This window comes from Sapajus apella, unplaced genomic scaffold (genome assembly GCF_009761245.1).
Source record: "Sapajus apella isolate SASKATOON/1434 unplaced genomic scaffold, GSC_monkey_1.0 scaffold448, whole genome shotgun sequence".
NCBI lineage: Eukaryota > Metazoa > Chordata > Mammalia > Primates > Cebidae > Sapajus > Sapajus apella.
In genome coordinates, this window is record NW_022437384.1 from 1 (window position 1) to 24,762 (window position 24,762).

Genomic DNA, 24,762 nt, shown 5'->3' on the forward strand with positions numbered 1-24,762 from the left:
CAGGCACCGAGGCCACGAAGAAGATGAGAATGACGATGATGATGATGATAATGACATCTCCACTGAGCATGGACACCAGGCCCACAGGCCCCGAGGCCACAGAAAGGAAGAGGATGAGGCTGTGTCAGGCAAACACCACCATCATGTCCCTGACCACGAGCACCTAGGCCACAGAGATGAGGAAGAAGATGAGGATATGTTCACTGAACATTGGCGCCAGGGCCCCCAACATGTCCACCATGGCCTTGCAGAGGAGGAGGAGGAAGAAGAGGAGATCATAGTCCAGTTCAGCCACCATGTTGCAAGCCACCAACCTGAAGGCCACAAGAATGGTGAGGAGGATGCCCCAGAGGAGTATAAAACAGAAGTCCCTCACCGTCACCACCACAGGGTCCACAGGGAAGATGAGGACATCTCTGCTGAGCTGGGCCACCAGGCCTCCAGCCACAGGCAAAGCCACCAAGATGAAGAAACTGGCCATGGTCAAGCAGAGTCCATTGAAGAGATGAGCCATCACCCCCCAGGACACACAGCGGTCAAGGATGGAAACCATGTGAGGGAGGATGATTCTGAGGAGGAAAAGGAGAAAGAGGACCCCGGCTCCCACGAGGAAGATGATGACAGCTCAGAGCAGGAAGAGAAAGGCAACCACCATGGCAGCCAGGACCACGAAGATGAGGAGGATGAGGAGGAAGGTCATGGCCTCCACCTGAACCAGGAGGAGGAAGAAGAGGAGGATGAGGAGGAGGAGGAAGAGGAGAGGAGGGAAGAGAGGGCTGAGGTTGGGGCCCCACAAAGCCCAGACCACAGGGAGGAGGAAGAAGAGAAGGAGGAGGGGCTGGAGGAAGATGAGCTCCCCTTCACCATCATCCCCAACCCACTGGAGGGGAGAGAGGAGGCTGGAGGTGCCTCCAGTGAGGAGGAAAGCGGTGAGGACACAGGTAAATGGCCCAGCCCAGTGTGGGTGGGGAGGAACCGAGTCAGCCTGGGTCACTGCTGCCCTCCTGTCCCCACAGGTCCACAGGATGCTCAGGAGTACGGGAACTACCAGCCAGGGTCCCTGTGTGGCTACTGCTCCTTCTGCAATGTATGTCCCCAGCCCAGATCCACCCACCAAGATGTCCCCAGAATCTGTCCCAGGGCCCTGGGGTGGTGCTGTGGGAGGGCTCAGAGTAAGAGCAAGCCAGGGTCAGTTCTGAGTGGAAAGAGATACTTCTGCAGGGACGTGAGGTGAGGAGAGACGGGAGGCTGGAGGCTGGGGAAGAGGCTGGAGCAATGGTCCAGGAAGGAGAGGACAAGACGTAAGCTGCATCTGAGGATGTGGGGACAGAGACAGAGGTCTGTGGCAAAGAGAATCAGAGAGCAAGAGGGACGGCACGCGAGCTGAACGGCCAGAGGGAGCATAGGGAGAGAGGGAGTGGAGAGAGTATCTGAAGTCCAGCCCACCCTGACTGGGGGACATGGGGTCACCTTGAGATAGAAAACCAGGGGCAGGGGAGGGGAGAGAGGCTGGTTTTGGGGGCAGATACGGAGCTCAGTGTTAGAGGTAAACAGCGTAGGGTCGGCTGGGCGCGGCGGCTCACACCTGTAATCCCAGCACTTTGGGAGGCCGAGGTGGGTGGATCACAAGGTCAGAGATTGAGATCATCCTGGCCAACACAGTGAAACCTCATCTCTGTCTCTACTAAAAATACAAAAATTAGCCGGGCGTGGTCGCATGCGCCTGTAATCCCAGTTGCTGGGGAGGCTGAGGTAGGAGAATCGCTTGAACCCGGGAGGCGGAAGTTGCAGAGGGTAGAGTCTGGGGAAATGTCCAGGGGCGGGTGTGTCCCAAGTGGGGTTAGAGTTTCCGTCTAACCAGGCTCCCCCGGTCCGCAGCGTTGCACGGAATGCGAGAGCTGTCACTGTGATGAGGAGAGCATGGGTGAGCACTGTGACCAGTGCCAGGTGAGACCTCACCTCACACTCAGGGCTCCACTGGGCCTCAGGATGCACCGGGACCCTCTGAGGACCCCAGCCCTAAATCCTGGTCTCTGACCCAACCCTTTACCCCTGATGCAACCCTGACTCCACAAGCGATCCTGACTCCAACCTTAACCTAGAGCTCGCCTCTGTCCGGGTTTGGTCCCGGCCCCGTCCTAGCTCCGCCCCCGGCCACACCGCACGCTCATTGTCTCTCTCCCTGTCCCCCGCCCCCAGCACTGTCAGTTCTGTTATCTCTGCCCGCTTGTCTGCGAAACGGTCTGCACTCCAGGTGAGCATGGGAGGGGCCCTGGAAAAACCTGAGGCAGGGGCCAGGCCCTGGGGAATTCCTCACCAGCGTGGGGAATCCTGGTGAGGGCGGAGCCAAGCCTGAGGGACTGGCCCGGAAGGCTGGTGGGCGGGGCCAAGAAGGGAGGCGTGGCCAAGGCTGTGAGCACGTGGGTCGGGACCTGGCCCAAGGAACCCAGGTGGAGTTGCTGAAGCCAAGGGACAGAAATCAGCGGAGGGTTGAGGGGCGGGCCTACAGCCCAATGGGCGAGGCCAACTCAAGTAGGAATCGAAGGGGCGAGGCCCCTGGATAACGGAATCACCCAGAACGAAAAAGCGGCGTGCCCCCAAAGGAGTCCTGTAGAAGATGATTCAGTTTGAAGAAGGAATTAGGGAAAAGCGCGTGGAGCTAGCACTAATCTCGCACGCCATACTGAGTGCCCCCCTAATTTTGCTCGTGCAGTACTCCCCAAGCCTCTCTTCTCTGCTCTCCCACAGGAAGCTACGTCGACTATTTCTCCTCCTCCCTATATCAGTAAGTATGGGCTGGGGGGAGTGTAAAGGCCCAGTTTACAGAAGTGCTTGTCTCGCTATGAGTTAACGGATGGCTCTGGGACTCCACTTCCCCGTCCATGGAATGGGCAGGTTAATGATCTCTAAGCGTCCTGGGGTGAGCTTTGAACACCAGCTGTCTAACTTCTGGCGTCCTCCTCTCCAGGGCCCTGGCGGACATGCTGGAAACACCGGAACCCTGACCCAGCTGCGCGGCTGCGACGCAGTTGTACCTCCTCCTGCTTTCCAACCCCTTTCCACGAGCCATATTTATTTCTCTGAGTAAACGTGCTTCCCGAAACTCCATTGTCAGACGTGGGGTCTGAGAATCTCAGGGCATCAGGGAATGCGGGTATGGTCTAGGGACCTGGACCCAGACTTGAGGGATGAGGGGCCTGGACTCCTGGCTCCTCGAAGTTGTTAGTTGAACCCCCCGCACCCCAAAAAATCAGTCAACAAGGGAGCTTTTTGAAACAGTTCTCTTTACCCGTGATCACTGAGTGACGCCTGGGGCGGGGAGGCCGACCGAGAGTCGGGGGCGAGGGGTCCCCCACCACCCCCCTGCCCCCACGCCATGTCGCCCAGCGGCATCGTGGAAAGAGGATTCTCCCATGCAAACCCCGGAGCCAGAGGGGAAGGGGGAGAGCACTTCAGCGCCCCCTACCCCCGGGGCACGGACATGGCCACAGCACTGGGGGCGGTGAGGCCCCGGGGACACGAGACACGGGGGAGGGAGAGGGGACCCCGCCCGCAGATGACCCGGGGGACCGGCGACCGGACGCGGCGGGGCGGGGCTGAGTGGCACAGGGGGCGAGGCTTGTAGCAGCGAGTCCCCCCTCCCCTCCTTGCGGACGAAGAAGGAAGACTTGGGCCCCGCGACTGGGCAGGAAAAAGGGGAGGGGGCAGCCTCTCCCCGCATGCGGCCCGGGAGGGAAGTCTCGCCCACTTCCCGCGGGTAAAGGACACCCGTCTCCCAACAGAAACTGATCAATAAATTACAAAGTAGAGAAAAGGAAGGCGGACGTTTGGGGCGGGATTGCTTCCTGCCCGCTTCTTCCCCCTCTCAGTACAGTTCGTGTGGTTTGGTCCAGGCCCCGGCCGTGTGCGAGGCGGGCGCTCGCAAGTCCCGCTGGGCTGTACAGATGGTCCAGTCCTCGGCGCGAGCTCCCCCGCCCGCTCTCCCCGGCGAGGCCACACTGGGCAGGAGAGGGAACAGCCCAGCTTCGGGAAGATCCTTCCGTCCGAGTGAGGTCACCTGCATGACGCCGGGCAGCGCGTGGAGCAGTGAAGACCCACCGTGCCGCCCCGCACCCCCAAGGTCGCCCAGCACGGTCCTCACCTGGAATCCTACACTAGCAGGAATAGGTCCGGACCGAAACGCCGTCTGCCCGGGAACTCCCAGAAGTCTGGCCTGGAGGGAGAGCGAGCAGCGGTTCAGCCTGGAGCTCCCCCCTCCCTGTTCCTCTCCAGGAGTCCTCCCTTTGGACTCCCCCTCCCGCTGTCACAACGTTCGCCGGGCTCCACGTGGGTTTCCCTCCCTTCCCTGCAGCCAAGGACTCAAACTCGCTTTGGGCGAGTTCACTCTCCGCCCTGGGAAGGGAGAGTGGGATTCATCCATTCCATCCTGAATGGGGAGTCCGGAACGTTGGAGCAGTCCATTCCTCAGGGGGGAGAAAGGACTAGGCCATTCCAGAACCCAGACTACTGAGGTGGTCCATGTCCCACCCTAGGGAAGGGAGGAGGGGCTGTCGCATTTGGGAGCCCCCCCACCTTCTGGCTGCAGCTTGCGAAGAGGGAGACCTGGAGAGCCCAGGGCTCCTGCTGCAGCCGAACGAAAGTTAGGGGGCAACATCTCAGCTGAGTCGGGAGTTACGCCTCGAAGGTCCTTCTCCCGGAACATCTTCCGCCAGGATGGGGAGCGGCTGAAGGACTTGGCGCTGTCCTAGGTATAGGAGCCGGGCAGCCGGTGAGGGACTCGGGCCTCGTCTGACTCCGCCCCTTCCTTTGACTCCACCCTTCTCAGGGTCTCACCTCTCCCTTAACCCCGCCCCTCTCCTGGCCCCGCCTCCAACCGTGACTTGTTAATAGCCAGGCCCCGCCCCCTCAGCGCGCCGCTGGGAGCAGAGCGCCCACCTCGTCCAGCCGTCGGTCTGTGCCTAAGGAGATAAGGTTGCTGAATTCCTTCTCCAGGAGCTGCCGGGCCTGGAAAGGGGAGGTGGAGGGGGCGGTTGGAGCGTGCAGTCTGCGAGGCGGGGACGCCCAGCATGCTGCGGGCCGAGCGGCAGCTCACCTGTGCATTCTGCGTGGGGATCTGCAGGAGCAAGGCCAGGTCGGAGTAGTCGAAGGTCTCGTCCAGGGCGAGCAGTGCCCCGTGTACCCCGCTCTCCGTGAGGTTCGTGGCGAATTCCTTCAGGCCGAGGCCGGACACCCAACCCATGACCCGCTCATTGGACCACACCATCACGTCTGGGGATGGAAGGGACCCTCAGCCGTGTCCGTCCCTTGGCCTGGAAAGTCCAGTTTAGCCCATACCCCCACCTCCATTTCCTCTCTTCGGGCCACGCCCCCTACGCTGGTTCCACGTGCCAATCTTCTTCTCCGGCCTCCCCCCGACCCAGTCTCCTCCCCATCCAGCTCCACAACCTCCACCTGGCTCCCAGAGGGACCCTTACACTCTACTCACCTCGGATCTGGGTCTGACTCTCTTCCCGCCTCCGCTCCAGGTCCTTCCGGTCGTAGTTGAGCCGTTTCAGGCACATAATCCCATAATGTAGACTCACCCTGAGCAGCAGGGGAAGGGGAGTCACGGATGAGCCTTCCAATCCCCCTGGCTGCTGCTCCTACAGGTCCCTCCCCACTGACTATGCTCTTCTTGGAAAGGGTAGAGAGCTGATCAGTTCTATTGACTGTTGACCCCCTCTGGAGGTCAGGCATTTTCAACAGGCAATTCCTATTGGCCAGCCTGGAAAGGGGTACGGGGTTAACTAGCCAAGCCGTCTCAGGATCTGAATGAACTTTTCCTGTGGACCATCGCATTGGTGAAAGGGGCACAGAGTAAGGATATCCTGAGAACCCAGGCTAAAAGGGCCAAGATAAGCCTAGGAATCTCCCAAGGCCAATCCCATTGGCCAAAGACTCTCTGGGGCGGGGATTCCCTTTGGACTATCCCCATTGACCAGGCAGCCCCCACCTGTGGAAGCTGTCCACCATCTTGAGTTGGCCCCGGAGCTCCTTCTTGTTAAGGTGATCTAACATTCGGGCATCCACCAGCGACTCCATGAAGTAGCTGCGGTATTGGGGCAGCCCCAGGCTGGGCAGCCAGTCGTTCCCCACCCACTCGTGGTTCATGTCGCCATATGCCAGGATCTGGGGCCATGGGCAGGTGAGGGAGGAGTCAGGCCCTTTGGCCCCTTCCCACTGTGCATGAGAGGGGTACAGTCCAGCCCCCCAGTCCAAGGTTTTTTGCCCACCCCATAGCAAGATAATGACCCATCTCTGCTCAGGATAACGGACTGATGCAGAGTCGTCTTCCAGACCTTTGTGACAGCATATACTCTTGGCTACTCAAACAGTAGTCCTGAGACCTGCAGTGTCACCATCATCTGTGGACTTGGTGGAACAGCAGAATCTCAGACCTTATTCCACACCTACTGAAGTCTGTATCTGCATTTTCACAAGACCCTCAGGTGACTTGAAATATACATTATATTTTTTTATTTTCATTTATTTATTTATTTATTTATTTATTTATTTATTTATTTTGAGACGGAGTTTCACTCATGTTACCCAGGCTGGAGTGCAATGGCGTGATCTCGGCTCACCGCAACCTCCGCCTCCTGGGTTCAGGCAATTCTCCTGCCTCAGCCTCCTGAGTAGCTGGAATTACAGGCATGCGCCACCATGCCCAGCTGATTTTTTGTATTTTTAGTAGAGACGGGGTTTCACCATGTTGACCAGGATGGTCTCGATCTCTTGACCTCGTGATCCACCCGCCTCGGCCTCCCAAAGTGCTGGGATTACAGGTTTGAGCCACCGCGCCCGGCCTTTATTTATTTTTGAGACAGAATCTCGCTCTGTCACCCAGGCTGGAGTACTGTGGCACGATCTCGTCTCACTGCACACTCCCCGTACTGAGTTCAAGTAGCTGAGATTTTGTATTTTTTAGTAGAGACGGGGTTTCACCATGTTGGCCAGGATGGTCTCGAACTCCTGACCTCAATGGATCTGGCCGCCTCAGCCTCCCAATGTGCTGGGACTATAGGCATGAGCCACTGCACCTGACCGTATTTGTTTATTTTTTAGAGACAGGGTCTTGCTATGTTGCCCAGGTTGACCTCGGTTTTCTGGGCTCAAGCGATCCTCCTGCCTCAGTCCTCCAAGTAGCTGGGACTACAGGTGCGTGCCACCACACTATACATTAAATTTTGGGAAGCACTGCTTTAATTCTGTCTCACTGCAGTCCAACATTGCTACACCCGCAAGTCAGGGCAATGGATTCTTTCAGGGCAGCTCTCCCACTAAGAAAGGGCCGTCACCTTTGCAATACTAGTCTAATGCTATAACTGGCCCAGAACAACATTCCAGATGAGTCCCAAGCCCCGCACCGCTTTCAGCATCAGCACAAAATCCATGCTTCCCCCTGGCTGGAAATATGTGATCCATGATCACAGACCAATCCACTATAATTCCTCCGTGGACAGTGCGTTCATGCCTCTTGGTTCCCCCCAACACACCCTTTAGACAGAGTCTCACTGTGTCACCCAGGCTGGAGTGCAATGGCTCAATCTCTGCTCACTGCAATCTCTGCCTCCCGGGTTCAAGCAAGTCTCCTGCCTCAGCCTCCCAAGTAACTGGGATTACAGGCACTCGCCACCGTGCCCAGCTAATTTTTGTATTTTTAGTAGACACGGGGTTTTGCCATGTTGGCCAGGCTGGTCTCGAATTCCCAACCTCAGGTGATCCGCCTGCCTCGGCCTCCCAAAGTACTGGGACTACAGGCATGAGCCACCGTGCCCGGCCACCTCTTGCTACTTGAGAACAAAGTGTAGCTCCTTCCCTCCAACTTCCATCCAGCCTGGCTACCTCACCACCACCACAACCAATGCTTCCTCCTTGGCCCTGGTACACTGAACAATCCATCGTAGCCCCCTCCCCCTCCACATAGGGACACGGGCTGCTCCTCTCTCCTGACCTACAGAACTGAAGCACCTTAGAGCCCCCGCAACCCGCGATTATGCAATGGTTCATGCATTAGGCTGACTATGCAACAGTCTGGGCTTCCACATCGCATCCCCTCTACCCTCCCCACCACCAAGCCATAATGGAACAGTCCAGAGCTCGGCACGGCGCCCCCCGCCATGGGGATGATGGCATGTTCTGGTGAGGAAGGGGCAGGGCTCCGAGGAGGGGCAACCATGCATCATGCACAGCCTGTTCATGCGCTCACGCCCCGCCCCGCGCCCCCTACCTGCTCCCAGCTGATCTCCTTGGTCTCCTGACCCGTTAGTAGGAAGAGAGAAGGGTGAGTTAAGGGGCAGGCAGAGGAGGACGGAAGGAGCAGACTTAGGGATGGCCACAGACTCTGTCCCCGCCCCCACCCCCAAAGAGGGTTAGTGCCACCCCCAAGGCGGCCGGCAGGGGGCACTCACGGGCTTGGTCGTGGCTGTAAGGGACTCCATCTCCTCGTGTGTCATCCACACGTTTCCTGTGGACTGAGGGGCAGAGAGTGTTAATGGATGGTGGGAGAGGGCTTCGAATGGGGAAAGGAAGGAGGGTGGGCTCCTATGCTCTAGGCCATTCGTTCATGTCCCTCCTGCTTTCTGGGACAAGCCGTAACAGAGAAAACGAATGATCCTTATACAGCACCTGCCATGTACCAGGCAACGTGACTTTGGAGTTGAATAAATTCAGGTTGGAATTGCGACCCTGCTGTGCATTTTGCTGTGTGGCCCTGTGCAAATGATGTCACCTCGCTGACCTCACACGGAATTACAGAGTGAAGATTCAGAAGTCAGGGGCAGACACAGACACAGTCATGGGGCCAACATTTCAGGGGTGGGGGAGTTTCACATTTTTTGAGCTACTGCTCCCAACAAGCCGACGAGTTAGAAATCTATGCAAGGATAAAAACATTTATGTATCTCCTGGTGAGTGTCAGGCACAGTCACCAGTCACCGTTAGTAAGGTGTGGGATATGGCAAGGGGCACAACAGACCTTTTCATCACAGTGAGGGAGAAACGATCAACATATTGTAAGTATGTTGGGGAAATTTGAATAGAGACTGAATAGTAGATGAAATTAACAACTGTGGCTGGGCACGGTGGCTCACACCTGTAGTCCCAGCACTTTGGGACGCTGAAGTGGGCACATTACTTTTGGAGTTTGAGACCAGCTTGGCCAACGTGGTGAAACCCCGTCTCTACTAAAAATACAAAAATTAGGCTGAGCACGGTGGGTTTACACCTGTAACCCTAGCACTTTGGGAGGTGGAGGCAGGTAGATCACCTGAGGTCAGGAGCTCAAGACCAGCCTGGCCAGCATGATGAAACCCCATCTCTACTAAAAATACAAAAATTAGGCCAGGTACAGTGGCTCCTACATGTAATCCCAGCACTTTGGGAGGCCAAGGCAGGCGGATTACTTGAGGTCAGGAGTTTGAGACCAGCCTGACCAACATGGAGAAACCCCGTCTCTACTAAAAATACAAAATTAGCCAGGCATGGTGGTGCATGCCTTTCAACACAGCTGCTCGGGAGGCTGAGGCAGGAGAAGCACTTGAACCTGACAGGTGAAGGCTGCAGTGAGCCAACATTGCACCACTGTGCTCCAGCCTGGGCAACAAGAGCAAAACTCTGTCTCAAAAAAAAAAAAAAAAAAAAAAAAAAGAAAATTAACAATGCAAATGCCCTTACGTGTAATAAAGGATGTGGTGTTTATGAGGAAGAAAAAGACCCACTAAAGTAATTTTGGGGGCTAAACTGTTATGATATCCTCAAATTACATTCAAGCATAGGTCTGTGAGAATCCCCAATCTGAAAATCTAAAATCCAAAATGCCCCAAAATTCTAAATTTTTTTTTTTTGGACGCAGATTTTCTCTGTCATCCAGGCTGGAGTATAGTGGGACGATCACAGCTCACTGCAGCCTTGACCTCCTGAGCTCAAAGGATCCTCCCACCTCAGCCTCCCTAGTAGCTGGGACTACAGGTATGAGCCACCATGCCCAACTAATTTTGGGGTTTTTTTTTGTTGTTGTCTTTTGTTTGTTTGAGACAGACTCTTGCTTTGTCACTCAGGCTGGAGTGCAGTGGCTCGATCTTGGCTCACTGCAACCTCCGCCTCCTGGGTTCACTGATTCTCCTGCCTCAGCCTCCGGAGTAGCTAAGACTGCAGACACATGCCACTACACCCAGCTAATTTTTGTATTTTTAGTAGAGAGGGGGGGTTTCACCGTGTTAGCCATGATGATCTCGATCTCCTGACCTCATGATCTGCCTGCCTTGGCCTCCAGAAGGCGCGAGCCACCACACCTGCCCTAATTTTTGTATTTTTAGTGTGGGTAACCCCCCACATAGGCACAGAGGAATGAGAGCTAAGCAGAACCCTGGCACAGTTAGGGCTTGAAGAATATCTCACTTTATAGTGTTACTACTCAGCTATTTCCTTTTATATAATCCTTTACATAATCATATATTAGTTTATAGAAATAGGGCTTGAAGAATCCCTTTATATAATCCTCTATATATAATCATATAATAGTTGATAGTATGAGTGCCTAAAGAATATTTCCCAGTAGGGCACAGTGGCTCACGCCTGTAATCCTAGCACTTTGGGAGGCTGAGGTGGGTGGATCACCTGAGGTCAGGAGTTCAAGACCAGCCTGGCCATCATGGTGAAACCCCATCTTTAAAAAAAAAAAAAAAAAATTAAAAAAGAAAAAAAAAGAATATTTCCCTACATATATACTTATAATTATATCTTAGTTCATAATCGGTGGAATGCCTAGAGTGGACACAGTACAGAGCATGAATTAAGGAATAAGCAGCTTATAATTGGAGGAATGCCTAGAGCAGACACAGTGCAGAGCATGATTTAAGGGAAAAACAGTTATACCAGGACAAGAATCCATGGCCCAGGCGGCAGCGTTCAGTATCGTAAAGATACCCGCTGTATGGCAGGCTTGGGGCGAGAGCCACTCCTCCCGATAAAGGAGTTGTAGGACCTTGCTCCAGTTCTTGCGGAAGGCTGCCCTCAGAACGGCAATCCACCTTGGTGACTGTGAACTTTATCAGTTCTTGCTACTGTGCTGCTTGAAAAGCATCTTCCCATAGAACCCATTGGAAGCTGCCAGCAGGTGGTGGTAACCTTGACAGCTCTGTCAGTGCTATGTACTTAAAGCATCCTCCTATAAATCTTCTTAGAAGTAGTTTCCCGTAGATAAAAGTATTGCACACTGCACCGTCTTCACTGCACAGCCCACCTTCAAGCCTCGGTGACCTAATGGGGGTGGACCCCTTACTGCACACGGCCCCTGCCTTCATGGGAATGGGCCCCTTGCTACGCACTGTCCACCTCCCAGCCTAGGTTACCTAATGGGGGTGGACCCCATGTTTTATTGCTCACGACCCTATCACTATCCTTAAAGATGATTTCACTCACTGCCCTGCCCCCTAACCTATGCACAATAGATACTCATGCTTCTGGACACTCGGGGTCTCTCCTGACACCGCTCATAGGTGGCGTGGCCCCCCGAGCCCAGGTGCATTTTCTTTGTACTTCTGTGTCCTGTCTCTTTATTTCTTGGATCCTGTGCCTTAGCACAGCATAAGGCTCACCCCACGACCCTGTGGGGCCCTCAGCCCTACATTTAGTAGAGACGGAGTTTCGACATGTTGTCCGGCTGCTGTCGAATTCCTGGGCTCAAGAGATCAGCCACCTACGGCCTCCCAAAAGGCTGGAATTACAGGTGTGAGCCATGGCACTTGGCCCTAAACTTCTTAAGTGCTGACATGAGGCCACAAGAGGAAAATCCCCCATCTGGTCACAATTAAAATGCAGTCAAAACTTTGTTTCATGCACAAAGTTATTTAAAATGTTGTATAATAAAATTCCCTTTAGGCATGTGTATGAGATGCATATGAAACATAAATGAATTTCATGTTTAGATTTGGCTTCCATCCCCAAGATATTTCATTTATTTGCAAATATTCCCAAAAAAACTTTAAAATCACAAATTCTAAACACTTCTTGTCCCACGTATTTCAGCTAAGGGATACTCAACCCGTACTTTCCAGTCCCCCCACTGAACATACACAACAGAGTAAGTACAGCAAAGGGTTGAGAATTGCTGAACTGGGTACACATGATTTTCTGTATGTTTGAAATTTCTTGTAATAAAAAGTTGGAACGAAAACGATAAAATAATTAGAAGGCAATAAATGCTATGGGGAAAATTAGAAGGTGCTGATGTGCTAGAATGATAAAGGAAACTAGTTTAGCTGATGACTTAAGGAAGGCTTCTTGGAGGTGGTGACATTTGAGTGGGACAGCAAATGCCGAGGAGAGGGAGAGTCAGGGAAGGGGCCACGTGGACCACAGGTGGAGTTGGGAGCAAACGGGAGCCTGAGGGGGCTGAGAACCAATGGGAAGCAGGGTCGTGGGTCGTGGGACACAGCTGGAGTGAGCAGGCCCAGGATTGGCTAGACTGAGGGAAAAGAGGCGGGGCCCTGAGGAAGCGAAGGCTGGGATTGGCCGCCGGACACTCACGGTGCGGGAGGAGGCAGGGGCCGAGGGCGAGGTGAGCGAGACCATCTCCTGGATGGCTAGGCGTAGCTTGAGTCGGTGCAGCGGGTTGCTGATGCCGATCTCACGCTGGATCTCTGTGTCTGACAGGTTGGCCATGATGGCACCGCTCTTGACATTGGCCCGGCAGGCGGCCACATACCAGGCAGGCATGCCTACCCACAGCTGCAGCAGAGGGACAGAGGGACAGAGGGGACAGAGGGGACAGAGGAGGAGAAAACCAGAGAGATGGGGGGACAGGCAGGTGGGGACAGGCAAGGGGAGGCGAAACAGATGCGCAGGAAAGTTCACAGGGAGAAAAAACAGGACAAGGAAGACACGTGGACAAGATGAGGAAGAGTCCGAGGGAGACAAATGGGGGGTGCAGTGCGGAGGGGACGGAGAAAAAGAGGGTGGGGAGAGACAGGAAGGGGGAGACAGACGTCAGCAGGGCCATCGGAGACAAGAGAAGAAATATGGGGAATGACAAAAGCATGGTCAGAGATGCCGAAAAATAGAGACAGAGAATCCAGAAAGAGAGAGTAGAGAGAGCGACAGGAGACCATGACCCAGGTGGACAAGGCCAGAGCGGCAGGGGTGGAAGGGGAAGGAGAAAGAAGCTGTTTAGATGAACAGGAAGATCAGCCCTCCCGGGTCCTCACCTGCCCAGCCCATGGCCACCCCACCTCTGGGCTAGAAGCAGGGTGGTGCCAGGAGGACCAGGCAGCCCCTACCACTGGGGCGGTCCGAGGGGTTGGGGACCAACAGTCAGAGCATTTCTGGGCCCCAGTACCTCTAGCCAGGACACCACGGTGGGCCCGTCCCAGGCAGCAAAAGGCAGGCCCTGGCGGCAGGCTTCCTCCAGAAGCTCATGCCTGTGGGGGTGAAGGGGCCGGGACAGAAGCTGTCAGGGGTGGAGACAGCCCTGCCTTGTGGATGGCCCCCATCACCACCACCACCACCACACACACACACACACACACACACACACACACACACACACACACGCGCGCGTGCGCGCGTTTTATGAACATATAAAACATAGCAGAAGGTCCTATTAAAAAAAAGAAAAGAAAAAAAAAAGAAAAAGTCTGAGCGTAGTGGCTCACGCCTGTAATCCAAGCACTTTTGAGGCCAAGACGGGCGCATCACCTGAGGTCGGGAGTTCAAGACCAGCCTGACCAACGTGGTGAAACCCCGTCTATTAAAAAAAAAAAAAAAAAAACGTAGCAGAAGGTCAAAAATACATGTGAATCTGTTATTCCTCTCCCCACCAACCCCTATCAAAAGAGAGAAAAAATGAAAGAAGGAAACCAGCAGGACGCAGTGGCTCACACCTGTAATCCCAGCAATTTGGGAGGCCGAGGTGGGCAGATCATGAGTTCAAGAGAACAAGACCAGCCTGGACAACATGGTGAAACCCCGTCTCTACTAAAAATACAAAAATTAGCTGGCCATGGTGGTACGCATCTGTAGTCCCAGCAATTTGAGAGTCCGAGGCAGGAGAATTGCTTGAACCCAGGAAGTGGAGGTTGCAGTGAGCCGAGGATGCACCACTGCACTCCAGCCTGGGCGACAGAGTGAGACTCTGTCTCAAAATAATAACAATAATAATAATAATTTTTAAAAAATTTTGAGAGAAAATAAAGAAAAATTCTAGGAGTTCCTAGATTTCCAGGTCAGCAAGTTCAGAATCACGGATACCCACTTCCAGTATTGAATTGTCATTTCTGTTCACTACAACTACCCCTGCGTGCACACGCGCGCACACACACACACACACACACACACACTCACTTCCTCTTGTTCCTTCGGTCCTTGTCTCCTGGGCCTGTCAGCTTGGCTAGTCCCAGAGGGTCAGTGGCCAGTGTCTCATCTGAGGGTGTTCCAGCTGGAGGCAGGGAGGGGTAGAAATTTGGAAAAATCTCAGTGGGGAGGCAGACTCTTTCATGCTGGAGGTGATGAGGAAAATAGCCAGAAAGGCAGAGGTCCTGAGGGAGTAGGGAGTGAGGCCACAACAAGGAAGTGATAAACCCAGACAGAAGCGCCAATGAATTGGAGACATCCCCCAAATCCATCTGGATGCACTGGGCTGGCCTTGGTAAGGTGGCAGTGTGTGCTGGAAATGCCTAACTGACTCCTTGGGGAGGCAGAGGGTATCCCTGATTTGTATATTTGCCAATTTCCACGGTGTAGACAATCCCACCATGGCAAATTTCAACCTACCAGTGTGATGTCAGCCAACTCCTGAAATGGCGGGTCTCCTGAGCCAGCACAAGCAGGCTCCAGGACACCACAGGACGGCGCCCTGCTTGAAGACGCCCCACCCTCTTCCTCTATTTAAAAAATAGGTAAATGGCCAGGGTGGTGGCTCATGCCTGTAATCCCAGTAGTTTGGGAGGCTGAGGCAGGAGGATCACCTGACATCAGAAGTTCGAGACCAGCCTGATCAACATAGAGAAACCCCTGTCTCTACTAAAAATACAGAAGTAGCCAGGCATGGGGGCACACGCCTGTAATCCCAGCTACTCGGGAGGCTAAGGCAGGAAAATCACTTGAAGCCAGGAAGTGGAGGTTGCGGTGAACTGAGATCACACCATTGCACTCCAGCCTGGGAATAAGAGCAAAACTCCGTCTCAAAAAAAAAAAAAAAAAAAGTAGGGAAATGACTTGGTAATCCCAGCACTTTGGGAGGCCAAGGCGGGTGGATCACCCCAGGTCAGAAGTTCAAGACCAGCATGGCCACCATGGTGAAACAAAAAATCAGCCAGGTGTGGTATTGCGCGCCTGTATTCGCAGCTGCTCAAGAGGCTGAGGCAGGAGAATCGCTTGAACCCGGGAGGTGGAGGTTCCCGTGAGCCAAGATTGTGCCACTGCACTCCAGCCTGGGCAACAGAGTAAAACTTGGTCTCAAAAGAAAAAGAAAGAAAAAGAAACAGAAAAAACAACAACAAAAAATAGGTAGATCAAGTAAGTTCATTTACCCACCCAGTCACCCAAGCAGGCCCCAGAGTGCCCTCTCCGTTTCCCTCCTCCTCCTGTCTACCTTGGTAAGCTGTGTTCCTTCCAAATTCTAAATGAATCGCTAAATGAATGAAGACATGAATGAATGTCAAATGAATATTCAAAGAAGAAAGAAAGGGAGGGAGGAAGAGAGGCAGGAACAAAGGAGGGAAGGGTTGGAGAGGCACTCACCCAGAGAAGAGCTCTCCCGGCCTGGGGGCCCCATTCGTCCCTTCTCTTTCTTGCCAAAGAGGCGGCCTATGGATGACTTGATGCTCTTCTTCTTGGGAGCTTTGTGCAGGGAATCTGGGGTGCCCTCACTGGGAAAGCAGGAGCGAATGAGAGCATATCCTGGCTGGGATGCCCCCTCTCCTCCCAAGTCCTTGTCCGCTCCCTTCTCATCTTTCCAAGCCTTTCCCTGTCCCTATCCCTTGTCCCTGCTGACCTTCCCCGTGAGGGTCCTCCATCTTCCAGGGACCCCGCCTGCAGTGCCAAGGCCTGGGTCATTCTTTCAAGACGAGCAGAGCGGGGAGTGGGTGGTGGGGTGTCTCCTGGGATGGCCGGTCCCTCCCCTCGTGGAGCTCCAGCTTCCTCCTTAGGGACATGATTCTGAGGATAGAGGGCACAGATGCTGGATTGAGTTCAAGGAGTCATGTCGGGGGCTCCTTATTAACTGGGATGTCTACTAAGGGGTGGAGGGGTGACCCTGGTTTAGAACACAGTATCCAAAGGTAGCCTAGTTCAAGTCAGGGTGAGTTGCAGAAGCCTTTTTTTTTTTTTTGGAGATGGAATTTCGTTCTTGTTGCCCAGGATGGAGTGCAATGGCACAATCTCGGTTCACTGCAACCTCTGCCCTTTGGGTTCAAGAGATTCTCCTGCCTTAGCCTCCTGAGTAGCTGGGATTACAGGCATGTGCCACCACATGCCTGTAATTTTTTTGTATTTAGTAGAGATGAGGTTTCACCATATTTGCCAGGCTGGTCTCAAACTCCTGACCTCAGGTGATCCACCTGCCTTGGCCTCCCAAAGTGCTGGGATTACAGGCATGAACCACCACACCCAGCCTGAGTTGCAGAAAGGCGATGACTGTAGGTCCCCTGGAGCTTGACAAGCTCACATGTGTAGTATCTTCACTTCTGTTGTCGGGATCACGAAATGCTTGGCCTCAAAGAAAGCTAGTGAGTCACAGGTTCTGGATACAGGAAAGCTGAATTTAAGAGAGTAAAATAGGGCCAATATCTCTTTGCCGTCCTCAAAGGTCAGTTCTAAGGATCTAATTTGTAGTTCTCAAATGCATGTTGTCTTGCTCTGTCACCCAGGGGCTGGAGTGCAATGGTGCAATCTCGGCTCACTGCAACCTGCACCCCCCAGGTTCAAGCAGTTCTCTGCCTCAGCCTCCGGAGTAGCTGGGATTACAGGCACCTGCCACCATGCCCAGCTAATGTTTTGTTTTAGTAGAGGCAGGCTTTCACCAGCTTGGTCTTGAACTCCTCGTGATCCACCTGCATTGGCCTCCCAAAGTGCTGGGATTACAGGCATGAGCCACTGTGCCCAACCTTTTTTTTTTTTTAATCCTATGCAGAAACTTGACGCATAAGAAATAAAAGTAGACCAGAACCGACTAAAGCAAAAGTTAGGGTTCAAGAACCCAGTGACTCAGCCTTGCCTTTGCCCTTTGAGTTTGAACCTTTAGGGAAAGCTAAGGTTGCTTTGGAAAACCACTGGTGGGAGGGGTTATCATTGCTGTTCTCTGGGGAGCCCTGCTTCTGACCTCTTCCCTTCCCCCCACCAGGCCAGGAGGCTTCGGGACACTCACAGCCTTGTCGGTGCCCTCACGGGCAGGGCTAGGGGGTGCCAGGCGGGGTGTTGAGTGGCCAGAGCTGGGAGGGGAGGGGCTGGCGAGGGTAGAGGTGGTGAGAGAGGGAGGCAGGGAGCAGCTGCTGCGGTAGCGGCCCAATGAGTCCAGGCCAGAGCTGGACACCCGGCTCTCCAGCTCCTCTGCCCTCTGTTCTGTTGTTTCCTTCTCCTCCTGGATCAGCCTGTGGAGGAAAATAGGGGAAATAGGGTAAGGAGCTGCAGCAGACAGAGGGACAGAGGATCCAGAAGGACAGTGGGCCAGAAGGGGCATTCTGGGGAAGGGGCAATGACGTCAGAGGGCCTCGGTGGGTTTCCGAAGGCCTCCCAGGCTCAAGGAGAGTCAAGGGGTCATGATAGTCTCAGGAAGTCATGGTGGGATTAGGGCTGTCAAGGTGACCGGGATCTGCATCAGGGTGGCCCTGATATGATTGCCAAGTGGTTTGGAAAATCATGAAGGGATTACTATGGAAAAAAGGTCAAGTTCAAGATTGTCTGCAAGAGCAAAGTCATAACAGCAACAGTGTGAGATCAGGGACTCGGGTTAATCCAGGATCTGGGAAGGGGATGGAGTCTTTCAGTATGTGAGAATGGAACATCAAGTCAGTGTGGATGGAAGGCAGCGGTCACGTGTCACGTTGGTATATTTGCCGCAGGCTCCTGGGGAGTGTGTCGTAGAAGAATTGCCGACTATGGACATTGCTGGTGAATCCAGGTAGACTTTACATCACTGAGGGCTTCTTAATAAGTTGGGGACTTTTTTCTTTGAGATGGAGTTTCGCTCTTGTTGCTCAGGCTGAAGGGCAGTGGCACGATCTTGGCTCACTGCAACCTCTGCCTCCCAGGTTCAAGTGATTCTCCTGCGTCAGCCACTGGAGTAGCTGGGATCACAGGCATGTGCCACCACGCCCAGCTAATTTGTTGTATTTTTAGTAGAAACGGGGTTTCACCACGTTAGCCAGGCTGGTCTCAAACTCCTGACCTCAGGTGATCTGCCTGCCTCGGCCTCTCAAAGTGCTGGGATTATAGGCGTGAGCCACTGCACCCAGTGGGGGACTTCTTTATATTAAAAATTCTTGGTATATGGAGCTGAAGGTATTGATTAATGTGTTAGGATGAGATTCTTGGTGTTAGGGTTTGGGAACCTTGTGTTGTCTTGAGATTCTTGGGTAGTGGGAGACTCTGGGCACTGGTTATGTGAAGCCACAAAATCCATGGGGTAATGGAAGGTTCTTGATGCATCGAGTGGAACTGGGGTATTCTGGGATGCAGTCTTTGGTGTGTTGGGGACTGGTGAGTACTGGCCAGGGGATATATGTATAGGAACCACATGGAAGACTTCCAGGTGTATCCTAGGGGATGCCTGGACAAGTGTTGGGCTGGAATAATTCCTTGATGGCGTAAGAGGGGATGGACTCAGGTTTTCAGGATCTCCAGAGCCAGAAGGGCTACGGAGTCAGCTCAGGTGGGGCAGGGTGGGGTGGGGCGGGGCCACGGCTCACTTGATCTCCTTGTTGATGGCCTCCAGCTGCTCCTGAAGCATGATGGCCAGGGTCTGCACGTCAGCCTGCCCACTGGGGGACAGCAGCTCCGCCCCAAACATCCCCTCCGCCTCCTCCTCATCGGAGCCATCCAGCTCCCCAGGGAACGGGGGTGGTATGGAGCCCGCAGGGGCAGATCGCTCCCAATCCTGTCCCTGTGTGGGGACAGAGGGACATAAGGTGGGCGGGGGCCAAGGCTGGCGCTGGGTCTTCACTCATAACCCTAACCTTGTCCGACCTCACTAATGCTTTTCCCAGCCCAACACTATTTCTTTTTCTTTTTTTGAGACAGAGTCTCGCCCTTTCACCCAGGCTGGAACACAGTGGCACGATCTTGGGTCACTGCAACCTCCACCTCCCAGGTTCGAACGATTCTTCTGCCTCAATCTCCTGAGTAGCTGGGATTACAGGCGCCCACTACCACTCCCGGCTAACTTTTGCATTTTTAGTAGAGATGCCACGTTGGCCAGGCTGCTCTAGAACTCCTGACCTCAAGTGATCTGCCTGCCTCAGCGCCCACAAGTGTTGGGATTACAGGCCTGTGAGCCTCCATGCCCAGCCTCCAACTTCCTCTCTTGGCAGGTCCTTGTTCTTCTTCCCACAAACCTTAGCCACACCCACACCCATGACTCCACCCCCTCCCCTGATTACTAAGACTCAGCCTGCTCAGGTTCTTCACCTAACCCCGACCACTCTGGGATTCTACACGCCCCTCCCTGTCTCATCATTACTGTCAGTTTCTCACCAGGTGGCAGTACATCCATGTGAGGAGAAATCCAGGCAAGAGGGGATGATATGATTGCGGGGAAGAAGAGAAGAAAGGGTGAGTGGGTGAGTCCAGGAGATCCTGCCTCTCAACCCAGCTTCCTCCCAGAACCCCACGGATTTAGCTCCACTTCCTACCGCTGCCGGCCCAAGCCCTGCCCAGTCCAGGCCCCAGATGCAGCTGCTAACCTTGGAGGTCTCCTCCTTGACCCCCGACCAGCGGCCCCTCTTGCCTGCCCGGCCACTGCCAGCCACATAGGGATCCAGGTGGGCACCAGAAGGTAATGTGGGTGCCTGAGAGTAACGGAGCTCCAGGGCACTGCCAGGGAGAGACCTGTGGGCATGAGGAAGGCAGTCAGGGACCAAGGGGTCAGGAAAAGGGCACAGAGGTAAGGGGTCGCAGAAACAGACCTAGGGTCAGGGGTCATAAAGTCAGGGCCAAGGGGTCGGGCTCAGTGGCTCAGGCCAGTAATCCCAGCACTTTTGGAGGCTGAGGTGGGCAGATCACTTGAGGTCTGGAGTTCAAGACGAGGCCAACATGGTGAAACCCTCTCTCTACTAAAAATAAAAAAATTAGCCCGACATGGTAGCGGGCACCTGTAATCCCAGACACTCCATAGGATGAGGCAGGAGAAGTGCTTGAACAAGCAAAGTGGAGGTTGCAGTGAGCTGAGATTGCACCACTGCACTCCAGCCTGGACAACAGAGCCAGACTCCATCTCAAAAGAAAGAAAGAAAGAAAAAATGAAGTCAGGGTCAAAAATCAGAGGGGGCCAGGCATGGAGGCTCACACCTGTAATCCCAGCACTTTGGGAGGCCAAGGTGGAGAATGACTTAAGGTCAGGGGCTCCAGACCAGCCTGGCCAACATGGCGAAACCCCATCTCTACTAAAACTACAAAAATTAGCCAGCTGTGATGGCGCACGCCTGTAATTCCAGCTACTTGGGAGGCTGAGGCATGAGAATTAGTTGAACTTGGGAGGTGGAGGTTGCAGTGAGCCAGGATCGTGCCACTGCACTCCAACCTAGGTGACAGAGTAAGACCTTGTGTCTGGGAAAAAAAAAAAAAAAAGCAGAGGGGTCAGTGGAAGTCTTGGGAGGACAGGAAGTGGGGATCAGAAGGGAGGAGCTTGGCCAACAAGGCTCAGTGGCAGAGGCAGGGCAGGAGTGTTGCTGTCACCTGGAGTAGGAGGATGGCGGCCTTCCTCGCAGCTGGTCGATCTCCATCTGCATCCGCTCCATTTCGGCCAAGAGCTGCTCCTGGGGGCCGGGGTTGGAGGAGTAGGGGTTAGCATCTGCTCCACCCGGGAGGAACAGCCCCTGCCAGCCTTGTGGACCACGGCCTCAGCAACCTCTGCCCCACATCCTCCTCCTGTTCACCCAGGGCACCCTACCTTGTTTAGAAGCAGCTCATCCTGAAGTTTCTTCATGTTGGCAATCTCCTCACTCAGAGAGTTCTGTGGGGACAGAGGTGAAGTGAGGGGGTGGGGCCTGAAGTGGGCACACCCTTGGAGCTGCAGGCAGCTCCCTATGAGCACAGATCGACCTGAGGGGACCCAGGAAGAATGAGATGGAGACAAATGGTGAGTTTCAGGGGAGCAGGGGCTACAATGTTTCTGGGGAGAGGAGCCTCGGGATGCGACATCCTGTGCAGTCTCAGAGCATTCAGGGTTGGGGGCCCGTGGGGTTGGAGACTTTGGGAAAAGTCAAGGACTCAAGGCATGGGTTCCCCAGAATTCGGCTCTTGGAACGTCTAGAATAGGTGAAAAAGCGGTCTGCGCAATAGAGCACAGAAGCCTGCCCAACTCAAGATGCTGGGGTTTAGGGAGGCCTCCAATAACGGATCTGGGGGAAAGGCCTGAGGACCCAGGGTTCCAGCAAGAGGTAGTCCCAGAATTCCGAGCCCCCACAGTCCTGGGTGGGGGTGCACCTTCTCCTCCAGCGCCCCCATGCGCTCCTTGAGGTGAAGCTGTAAGCGCTCGTTGGACTCGCTCAGCAGCTTGTCCACCGTCTCGGACAGCCGCTTATTGTGGTCGTCGTTCATCTTCTCCCGCTGCCTGGCCTGCGAATAGCAGAGTGGGGCGGGGGTGCTCAAGCCCACCCCGCCCAGAGCACAGCCCTTGTTCTAAGCCCCGGGCCACGCCCAACCCCCACTAAGCTCCGCCCCAGCCTCGAAGCCCCACCCTCCATGCAGCCTTCTGCCCCCTCACCCGCTGCAGCTCCTGATTCTTCTCTTCCAACTGGGCCTCCAGCTGCCGAAGCCGCTCTTCAAAATTCCCATGACGTTCTTCGGCCTAGAGGATGGAACCCATGGCCTGTGACTTTACCCTTCCAGGATCAGTCAGGCTCCGAGCCCCACCTCCTCCAAGGATGGACACCAGGCCCCGCCCCCAAAGCGCCAGGCTCCTCCCCTGCAGCGCTGATTCAGGCCCCACCTGCGTCTAATCCACTTTTTCAGGATCTGGTCCTTCCCTCTCAGGTCCCAGGCCACCCGTCCTTTCAGTCCAGGTTAGAGAACCCGGTTCGCATCCGTCCTCCGTGCAAACCTCCAGGCTCTCCCCATTCTAAGTTCTGTCCCTTTCCCAGTCCGCTGGACCCCACCTCTTCCCCCAAATCCAGGCTTCGGGCCTCGCTCTTACCCTTCCAGATTCACGGTCCCACCTCCTCTGGGCCCCACCCCTTCCCCCACGCAAGGCCCCGCCCCATCCCCAACCCAAGCCGTCCCCACACCTTGTTGAGCGCCGCCACGCGCTGCGCCAGCTGCGCCTCTATCTCCGGCAAGGTCTCTGCCTTCTGCAGCGTCTGCTGCAGTTTCTGCTTGGCGTCGTCCAACCACTCGGCCAGCTGACGGCTCTTCTCTTCACTCTGAGGGAGGGAGAGGCAGGGGAGAGGACAGGCTGGGTTACTTGGGCCCCGGCGCCGCCCCCATCGCCCCTCCCGGGCTGAGCCCCCACCTGCCGGTACAGCGACTCCTTGCTGGCCAACTCGTTCTCCAGTTTGTCGTTGGCGTCGTGCAGAGACGTGGCCTCGCGCTGGGCACTCAGATAGCGCTTCTCCAGCGTCGTGATCCGCTCCTCCATATCTTCCCGCTGAGCCAGCGCCTGCGGAGGTGGCAAAAGGCCGTGTGGACTGTCAGCCCCTGAGGGAGCGGACCAGGCACCCCGCGGTGCCCTGGGAAACCAAGTGCCCTGACAGGGGAGTCAGAATGGTGGTAATACACCTGCTAAGAGCTCCCAGGATTAGCCCATCTTCAGTCCCTGCCACCTGCGAGTTAAAATGCTGGTGCTACACCTCCCATGAGCTTCTAGGGCACTGCAGGCTCAGATCTTCTAGGTGTACGGGGTCTGAGGCCCGTGGGATGTGAAGTCTCCACTCCAGCCGTCTCCTCAAAACCCAGGCCTTAGATTTCTCACTAATTTCTGGAACAGCGCAGACTTAGAATCAAAGACTAGTGTCCCGGGGTCTCCTGAGAAAGAAGGATCCCTTTTACCTAGAAGGCAACACCTCCCAAGAGCTACAAGGGTAGCAGAGGCTTAGAACCCAGAAAGAGGTGCTCCAAGGTCTCATGAGAGATGGACCCTCAACCTGGTAGCCCACGTGGTGGGCTACATGCTACATTTCCCAACAGCCCCCGCGGCTATCCAGGCTTAAAATCCCACATGAAGGCTCTCTATCTCTTTCTCTCTGCGTTTTTCTTTTTTCTTTTCTTTTTTTTTTTTAAGATGGGGTTTCACCATGTTGGCCAGGGTGGTCTCCAACTCCTGACCTCAAGTGATCCACCCCCTTCGGCCTCCCAAAGTGCTGGGATTACAGGCGTGAGCCACTACGCCCAGCCCTTTTTTTTTGAGAGGGAGTCTTGCTGCTCTGTCACCGAGGCTGGAGTGCAGTGGTGCGGTCTCGGCTCACTGCAACCTCTACCCAGTGGTTTCAAGCGATTTCTCCTGCCTCAGCCTCTTGAGTAGCTGGGACTACAGGGGAATGCTGCCACACCCAGCTAATTTTGGTATTTTTTAGCAGAGATGGGGTTTCACCATGTTGGCCAGGCAGATCTTGAACTCCTGACCTCAAGTGATCCACCCAACTCGGCCTCCCAAAGTGCAGCGATTACAGACGTGAGCCACTGCGCCCGGCCTCTTTTTTGTTGTTGACAGTATAGCTCTATCACCCTGGCTGGAGTGCAGTGGTACCATCTCTGCTCACTGCAACCTCCACCTCCCAAACTCAAGTGAATCTCATGCCTCAGCCTCCCTAGTGGCTGGGACTACAAACACCTGCCACCACACCTGGCTAATTTTTTTTTTTTAATAGAGAAGGGATCTCGCTATGTTGCCCAGGTTAGTCCTAGTGCTCATCTACTGCCGTCAAGAATCCAGGTCCAGCTGGGCGCGGTGGCGCACACCTGTAATCCCAGCACTTTGGAAGGCCGAGGCGGGTGGATCACAAGGTCAAGAGATTGAGACTATCCTGGCCAAGATGGTGAAACCTCGGCTCTACTAAAAATACAAAAAATTAGCCGGGTGTTGTGGCAAACGCCTGTAATCTCAGGTACTCGGAAGGCTGAGGCAGGAGAATCACTTGAACCTGGGAGGCAGAGGTTGCAGTGAGCCGAGATAGTGCCACTGCACTCCAGAGCAAGACTCCGTCATAAATAAATAAATAAATAAAAACCCAGTTCTGAATATCCCAGAAGCTCCCTAGGGTCACCGGGTTTAGGATAAAGGGGCCTAGGCCAGGAAGGGGTGAAATAACCACAAAAGATTCCAGCTAGAGGCTGAGCAAGGTGGCTCACACCTGTAATCCCAGCACTTTGGGAGGCTGATGTGAGCAGATCAGGGGTTCGAGACTAGCCTGGTCAATATGGTGAAACCCCACTTCTATTAAAGATACAAACAAACCGGCTGGGCACGGTGGCTCAAGCCTGTAATCCCAGCACTTTGGGAGGCCGAGGCGGGTGGATCACGAGGTCAAGAGATCGAGACCATCCTGGTCAACATGGTGAAACCCCGTCTCTACTAAA

The 24,762-nt window shown here is 54.6% G+C and overlaps 2 protein-coding genes across 3 annotated transcripts in view; one reads left to right on the plus strand and one right to left on the minus strand.

Annotated features, from left to right (window-relative positions):
- The first annotated feature begins 6 nt into the window (after positions 1-6).
- Positions 7-3,103, plus strand: LOC116545932 (sarcoplasmic reticulum histidine-rich calcium-binding protein-like). The gene is made up of 6 exons (XM_032272344.1): positions 7-929; positions 1,017-1,087; positions 1,879-1,947; positions 2,200-2,254; positions 2,749-2,785; positions 2,969-3,103. Exons 1-6 carry the CDS (start codon positions 197-199, stop codon positions 3,003-3,005), a joined length of 1,002 nt encoding a protein of 333 aa, XP_032128235.1. The 5' UTR covers positions 7-196; the 3' UTR covers positions 3,006-3,103.
- A 161-nt stretch (positions 3,104-3,264) lies between these two features.
- LOC116545930 (liprin-alpha-3) overlaps positions 3,265-24,762 on the minus strand; it is a 32,691-nt gene continuing 11,193 nt past the window's right edge. Inside the window, exons 8-30 of one of the 2 annotated variants that reach the window (XM_032272342.1) lie at positions 22,700-22,846; positions 22,476-22,610; positions 21,956-22,039; positions 21,676-21,807; positions 21,140-21,202; positions 20,926-21,005; positions 19,935-20,079; positions 18,942-19,129; positions 17,402-17,624; positions 16,031-16,194; positions 15,778-15,905; positions 14,380-14,473; positions 13,376-13,457; positions 12,568-12,768; positions 8,451-8,513; positions 8,270-8,296; positions 5,993-6,168; positions 5,486-5,583; positions 5,093-5,268; positions 4,936-5,004; positions 4,573-4,744; positions 4,142-4,213; positions 3,265-4,057 (exon numbers count right to left, since the gene is read on the minus strand). In XM_032272342.1, the coding sequence (XP_032128233.1) occupies positions 4,155-4,213; positions 4,573-4,744; positions 4,936-5,004; positions 5,093-5,268; positions 5,486-5,583; positions 5,993-6,168; positions 8,270-8,296; positions 8,451-8,513; positions 12,568-12,768; positions 13,376-13,457; positions 14,380-14,473; positions 15,778-15,905; positions 16,031-16,194; positions 17,402-17,624; positions 18,942-19,129; positions 19,935-20,079; positions 20,926-21,005; positions 21,140-21,202; positions 21,676-21,807; positions 21,956-22,039; positions 22,476-22,610; positions 22,700-22,846 (2,706 nt within the window). In that variant the 3' untranslated portion in view covers positions 3,265-4,057; positions 4,142-4,154. The remainder of the gene's footprint in view (positions 4,058-4,141; positions 4,214-4,572; positions 4,745-4,935; positions 5,005-5,092; positions 5,269-5,485; positions 5,584-5,992; positions 6,169-8,269; positions 8,297-8,450; positions 8,514-12,567; positions 12,769-13,375; positions 13,458-14,379; positions 14,474-15,777; positions 15,906-16,030; positions 16,195-17,401; positions 17,625-18,941; positions 19,130-19,934; positions 20,080-20,925; positions 21,006-21,139; positions 21,203-21,675; positions 21,808-21,955; positions 22,040-22,475; positions 22,611-22,699; positions 22,847-24,762) is intronic. The other variant, XM_032272343.1, reaches the window with a different exon arrangement.